The following is a 6,886-nucleotide window of genomic DNA, read 5'->3' as shown; positions in this document are numbered from 1 at the left end:
CCCCATCCCCCCCCCCCCAGGTACCCGGATGCTCGCTCCGCCCCGGCCGCCATCTTCCTCCTCCTCCTCCTCCTCCTCCTCCTCCCGCCGCCGCCGCCGGAGCCGCTCCGCGCCGCCACCGAGATGTGAGCGGGGGGGACCCCTCCCCCACCCCCCCCTCCCCCCACCTCCCTTTTGCCCCCCTCCCCCCTTTCCCCCCCTCCCTTCACCCCCCGCTTTTGCCCCCCTCCCCCCCCCCCCCCCCCGGGGCCCCCCCCATCCTGCCCCTCCCCCACTCCCCCTCTCCTCCCCCCCTCCCCCCCTTTGCCCCCTCCCCCCCCCCCCCGGGAACCCCCATCCCGCCCCTCCCCCCCCTTTCCCCTCTCTCTCCCTCCCTTTCCCCCCCTCCCCTTCCCCCCCCTTTGCCCCTCCCCCCTTTACCCCCCTTTGCCCCCTCCCCCTTTGCCCCCTCCTCCCTTTACCCCTTCCCCTCCCCCCTTTGCCCTCTCCCCCCTTTGCCCCCTCCTCCCTTTGCCCCTCCCCCCTTTACCCCTTCCCCTCCCCCCCTTTGCCCCCCTCCCCCCCTTTGCCCCCTTCCCCCCCTCCCCCCCCTTTGCCCCCTCCCTCTTTGCCCCTCCCCCTTTTACCCCCTCCCCCCTTTGCCCCCTCCCCCCTTCCCCCCTCCCCTCCCCCCCCCCCCCCCCCCCCCCGGGGTTGTTTTAGCCCCCGACGCAAAAGGGGGGAGGGGGAGGGGGCATCCGTTTCCCACCCTTCCCCCACCCTCCCATTGAGACTCATTGGGGGGGGGGGGGCAATGGGGGGCATGGGAGGGGGGGGGGGGATGGAGGTGGGGCCGCTGTGGGGCAGGGAGGGGCCTCTGGGGGGCTCCGAGGCCTCTCTATGGGGTGTTGAGGCCTTTCTATGGGGCAGAGAGGGCTTTCTATGGGGTATAGAGGCCTTTATATGGGGTATAAGGGCCTCTCTATGGGGCAGAGAGGGCTCTCTATGGGGCTCAGAGACATCTCTATGGGGCAGAGAGGGCCCTCTATGGGGCTCAGAGACATCTCTATGGGGCAGAGAGGGCCCTCTATGGGGCTCAGAGACATCTCTATGGGGCAGAGAGGGCCCTCTATGGGGTATAGAGGCCCTTATAGGGGGTATAGGGGCCTCTCTATGGGGCAGAGAGGGCTTTCTATGGGGTATAGAGGCCCTTATATGGGGTATAAGGGCCTCTCTATGGGGCAGAGAGGGCCCTCTATGGGGTATAGAAGCATCCCTGTGGGGCTCAGAGGCTTCTCTATGGGGTGCAGAGGCCTCTCTATGGGGCAGAGAAGGCTCTCTGGGGGGTATAGAGGCCTCTCTATGGGGCACAGAGGGCTCTCTGTGGGGTATAGGCACCTCTCTATGGGTCAAAGAGGCCTTTCTAGGGGGCAGAGAGGGCCCTCTATAGGGCTCAAAGGCCTTTCTATGGGGTATAGAGGCCTCTATGGGGCAGAGAGGGCCCTCTATGGAGTATAGAAGCACCTCTATGGGGCTCACAGGCTTCTCTATGGGGTGCAGAGGCCTTTCTATGGGGCACAGAGGGCTCTCTGTGGGGTATAGGCACCTCTCTATGGGTCAAAGAGGGCTTTCTAGGGGGCAGAGAGGGCCCTCTATAGGGCTCTGAGGCCTTTCTATGGGGTATAGAGGCCTCTATGGGGCAGAGAGGGCCCTCTATGGAGTATAGAAGCACCTCTATGGGGCTCACAGGCTTCTCTATGGGGTGCAGAGGCCTTTCTATGGGGCAGAGAGGGCTCTCTATGGGGCAGAGAGGGCCCTCCATAGGCCTCAGAGGTCTTTCTATGGGGTGCAGAGGTCTCTCTATGGGGCAGAGTGGGCCCTCTATAGGGTATAAAAGCATCTCTATGGGGCACAGAGGCCTCTATGGGTCAGAAAGCCTCTTCTATGGGGCAGAGAGGCCTTTCTATGGAGTGCAGTGGGGGTCCTATATGGGGTGATGGGGGGGTTATGTGACAGTCCCCCCTCCCTATGGGGCACAGAGGCCTCTCTATGGGGTGCTGAGGCCTTTCTGTGGGGTATAGCGGCCTCTCTATGGGGCAGAGAGGGCCCTCTATAGGGCTCAGAGGCTTCTCTATGGAGCTCTGAGGCCTTTCTATGGGGCTCAGCGGCCTTTCTATGGGGCTCAGCGGCCTTTCTATGGGGCTCAGCAGCCTCTCTATGGGGCAGAAAGTCCCTTCTCTGGGCCCCTGCTATGGGGCAGGTGGACACTGGGGTCTCCTTTGCTATGGGGCAGAGAGGCCCCCTATGGATCCCTGTGCTGGGGGGGGAATCGCTTCTGCCCCCCATCCCTGGGGCACTGGGGTCCCCCCTCTATAGGGCTCCCTATAGGAGCCCTGTGACCCCCAACTTATGGGTCCCACATTACGCCCCCCCCCCCCCATATACCCATATATGGAGATGGGGGAGGGGGCGGGGCTCTGTGTCCCCTCCATGACCTTTGACCTCTTGCCCCCCTCCCCCCCCCAGGTCGGCCCCCGCTGCCCCCAGCGCCCCTCCCCCCGCCGCGGAAGGGGGCGGGGCCCCGGCCCCTCCCCCCAACCTGACCTCCAACCGGAGGCTGCAGCAGACGCAGGCGCAAGTGGATGAGGTCACGGAGGGGGCGGGGCCTAAAGGGGGGCGGGGCCTAAAGGGGGGCGGGGTTTGAGCATTGGGCTTGGGGGGTAAAGGGGGTGGGGCTATGGGGGCGGGGCTTGTGCATTGGCTTGGGTAGAGGGAAGGGGTGAAGGGGAGGGGCTTAAAGGGGCGGGGCTTGGGGGTAAGGGAGTAAAGGGGTGGGGCTTAAAGGGGCGGGGTTTGTGCATTGATGGATATAAAGGGGTTAAAGGGGCGGGGCTTAAGTAAGTGGGAGGGCACAAGGCATGGGGTATAAGGGGGCGGGGCCTAAAGGGGGGCGGGGTTTGAGCATTGGGCTTGGGTATAAAGGGGTAAACGTGGCGGGGCTTAAAGGGGGCGGGGCTTAAAGGGGGCGGGGCTTGAGGGTGAAAGGGGAGGGGCTTAAATTGCCCCCCATTGCCAATGGCCACACCGCGCCCATTGAAGTCAATGGGACCCCCATTGCCCCCCATTGCCCCCTTTACCCCCATTTCCCCCATTGCCCCCATCACCCCATTGACCCCCATTACCCCCATCACCCCCATTGCCCCACATCAGCCCCATTGCCCCCCATCACCCCATTACCCCCCATCACTCCATCACCCCCCATCACCCCAATGCCCCCCATCACACCCATTGCCCCACATCAGCCCCATTTCCCCCCATCACCCCCATTGCCCCCCATTGCCCCCATCACCCCATCACCCCTATTGCCCCACATCAGCCCCATTTCCCCCCATCACCCCATTGCCCCCCATCACCCCCATTGCCCCCCATCACCCCATTGCCCCCCATCACCCCATTGCCCCCCATTCCCCCCCATCACCCCCCATTGCCCCCCATTCCCAATGGCCACACCGCCACCTTGTGGCCACCGGTGCAAACTGCACCCTGCGCCCATTGAACTCAACGGGACCCCAGCGCCACCTTGTGGCCACAGCCGCGAACTGCACCCTGCGCCCATTGAACTCAATGGGACCCCCACATCGCCCCAAATCGCCCCACATCGCCCCACATCGCCCCACATCCCCTGCCCCACTGCAGGTGGTGGACATCATGCGGGTCAACGTGGACAAGGTCCTGGAGCGGGACCAGAAGCTCTCGGAGCTCGACGACCGCGCCGACGCGCTCCAGGCCGGCGCCTCCCAGTTCGAGACCAGCGCCGCCAAGCTCAAGCGCAAGTATTGGTGGAAGAACCTCAAGGTAACCAATGGGAAGGAAGGAGGGGAGGGGGGGGGCGGAGCAAGAGAAGCCACGCCCACAAGCCCCATAGGCATGCCCACAAGTCTGTACCTAAGCCACGCCCACAACCCTTCCAAAGCCCCACCCACAAGCCCGTAGCTAAGCCACGCCCACAAGCCCCATAGCCACGCCCACAAGCCCCATAGCCCCACCCACAAGCCCGTAGCTAAGCCACGCCCACAACCCCCATAGCCCCACCCACAAGCGCGTAGCTAAGCCACGCCCACAAGCCCCATAGCCACGCCCACAACCCCCATAGCCCCACCCACAAGCCCGTAGCTAAGCCACGCCCACATCCCCCAATGCCCCACCCAAAAGCCCCCTAGCAACACCCACAACCCTTCCAAAGACCCGCCCACAGGTCCGTAGCTAAGCCACGCCCACAAGCCCCATAGCCCCGCCCACAAGGCCGTAGCTAAGCCACGCCCACAAGCTGCCGAGCCCCGCCCACAACGCCCATAGCCCCGCCCACAAGCCCTTAGCTAAGCCACGCCCACATCCCCCATAGCTCCGCTCACAACCCCCATAGCCATGTCCAAAAGCCCCCAAGCCACGCCCCCAAGCCCTTAGCCCCACCCACAACCCCATAGGCACGCCCATCGGGCCATAGCCCCGCCCACAAGACAAAGCCCCGCCCACAACCCCCGTAGCCCTGCCCATTACACCAAAGACCTGCCCATAACCCCATAGCCAAATCCATAACCCCATAGCCCCGCCCACAACTCCATAGCCCCGCCCATAACCCCATAGGCACGCCCACAGCCCCAAAGCCCCGCCCATAAACCCAGAGCCACGCCCACAACCGCATAGCCACGCCCATTATACCATAGCCACGCCCACAACCCCATTGACCCAGCCACAACCATCATAGCCCCGCCCACTGCCCCATAGCCCCGCCCCCTTGACCCCATGTGACCTCTGACTCCCCCCCCCCCAGATGATGATCATCCTGGGGGTGATCTGCGCCATCGTCCTCATCATCATCATCGGTGAGATATGCAAATGAGGGGCGGGGCGATGCTAATGAGGGGCTGGCGTGGGCCAATGAGGGGCTGGGATAGCAAATAACGGAATGGGATTGGCCAGTGAAGGGGTGGGATGGACCAATGAGGAGGTGGGCTGGGCAACGAGGGGATGGGGTATGTAAATGAGGGGATGGGATATGCAAATAAGGGGATGGGATGAGCCAATGAGGGGGTGGGCTAATCAACAAGGGGATGGGGTATGTAAATGAGAGGAAGGATATATGCAAATGAGGTTTGGGGATATGTAAATGAGGGAATGGAAGTGGCCAATGAGAGCTCTGGGTAAATGAATGAAACTCTAACATGCAAATTAAGGGGGGGAATATGCAAATTAAGGGGATGAGGCATGCAGGAGATTTAAGGGGGGGTGCGTTTGCATGCAAATAAGGGGAGTGATATGCAAATAGGGTATTATATGCAAATGATGGGTTGAGGGAGACGAATGAGAAAGGTACAGGGGTGTGGCTATGCAAATAAGGGCTTTTGATATGCAAATGAGGCAGGTGGGGTTTAAGGATGGGGGTGGGGCATGCAAATGAGGGTTGAATGGGAGATGAAGGGGGGGCGTGGCTTGGTGAAGCCCGCCCCCCCCATCAACCAATAGGGGAGCAGGGGGGGCGTGGCCTCAGCCCTGACTCCGCCCCCTTCCCCCCCCCGCAGTGTATTTGAGCACCTAACAGCAGCGGCCCCGCCCCTTCCCGGAGCCCACCAATGGGAGCGTCCGGCCCCGCGGGGGGGAGGAGCCTCGCTTGGCCCCGCCCCCTTCACCCCCCCCCCCTCCATCCCCCCTTTTTCCTCCCCATTGACCCCCTGCACCCCTCAGGGACCCCCCCCCACCCCCTTCTCCCCTCCCCCCCCCCCATTTTGGGGTCCCCCCCCCATAAAGGGGGTTTGCTATGGGGCGGGGGGGGGTGTCCCCATCATAGAGCACCCCATAAGTGGGGGGGGTGCTGTCCCCCCCCCATGGAGGGATATTGGGGTGCGATGGGGACACCCCCCCCTCACCCCCATTTGGACCCCCCCCTCTCCCCCCATTGGACCCCATAGACCTGAGCACAAAGAGGGGGGGGGTCCCAAACCCCACCCCCCCCCCATTTAGGGGTCCCCTTGACTGGATATTGGGGGGCCCCCCCCATAGAGGGAATGGGGGGGGAGCCCCCCAGGACATTCCAGCCCCTTCCCATCCCCCCCCCCATGTTTTGGGGTGCAGTGGGGGGGGGAGGGGGGGCACACAGCACAAGGGGGGACCCCAAAAGGGGGGGACCCCAATATATAGGGGGGGAGGAGCCCAATGTATGGGGTGGGGGCTCATATGGGGGGGGGGACACCCCAATATATGGGGGGACCCCATAGAGGGGGTGATGGGTGACAAGGGGGGGGGGAACCCCAGTACTTGAAGGAAACATAGGGGGGGACCCCAAAAATGAAGGAATAAAAGGGGGCTCCCCCCCTAATTTACCCCCTAAAAGCGACGTTTTCACCCCAAAACATGGGGGGGGGACACCCCAAAAATGGGGGGGGTCCCCCCTTCGTCCCTTATCCCTTCCCATGGGGGTTATGGGGTGCAGGTGCCCCCCCCCCCCCCCTTTGCATGGAGCTGTGTGTGCGTGTCCCTTTGGGGGGGGGGCCCCCAAAATCCTCCCCCTCCCCCCCCCATTATGGGGGGTTGGGGGGGGGGGGGGGGGTGGTTTTGGGGGGGGGGGGGGCGGGTGTCACTGCCGCCCCTCCCCCTCTATGGGGGTGTTTTCCCCCTCCCCCTCCCCCCCCACCTTTCTCCTCCCCCTCTCCTCCCCCCCCCCCCCCCCCCCCCCCCCGGGGTATGGGGGGACCCCTCGGGTTTGGGGGGGCCCCGGGGGGGGGTCCCCGAGTCCTGGTGTGAAACGTGTACAATAAACTCCATGTCTGTGAATGGGGGCTCTGGGGGGGTCTATGGGGGGGCTATGGGAGGGCTATGGGGGGGTGTGGGGGTGGTATGGGTGGCTATGGGG

General features: G+C 64.0%; 1 protein-coding gene across 1 annotated transcript; it reads left to right on the top strand.

Moving 5' to 3' along the window:
- The first annotated feature begins 15 nt into the window (after positions 1-15).
- Positions 16-5,738, top strand: VAMP2 (vesicle associated membrane protein 2). The gene is made up of 5 exons (XM_057424787.1): positions 16-125; positions 2,506-2,626; positions 3,676-3,834; positions 4,811-4,862; positions 5,559-5,738. Coding segments are annotated over exons 1-5 (351 nt in total). The 5' UTR covers positions 16-123; the 3' UTR covers positions 5,576-5,738.
- Positions 5,739-6,886: the final 1,148 nt, after the last annotated feature.

The sequence above is a fragment of the Pezoporus wallicus genome, unplaced genomic scaffold (genome assembly GCF_028554395.1).
Source record: "Pezoporus wallicus isolate ANWC-B61680 ecotype Strahan unplaced genomic scaffold, APGP_CSIRO_Pwel_v1 contig_14580, whole genome shotgun sequence".
Lineage (NCBI taxonomy): Eukaryota > Metazoa > Chordata > Aves > Psittaciformes > Psittacidae > Pezoporus > Pezoporus wallicus.
The sequence above is the reverse complement of the archived record's forward strand: the minus strand, read 5'-3'. Positions and strand labels throughout refer to the sequence as shown.

What these genes read in the sequence shown, in the direction of transcription:
- VAMP2 (XM_057424787.1), top strand. An exon ending in CGCAGGCGCAAGTGGATGAG is followed by an intron (nt 2,627 to 3,675) that starts GTCACGGAGGGG and finishes GCCCCACTGCAG; the next exon opens with GTGGTGGACATCATGCGGGT. An exon ending in ATTGGTGGAAGAACCTCAAG is followed by an intron (nt 3,835 to 4,810) that starts GTAACCAATGGG and finishes CCCCCCCCCCAG; the next exon opens with ATGATGATCATCCTGGGGGT.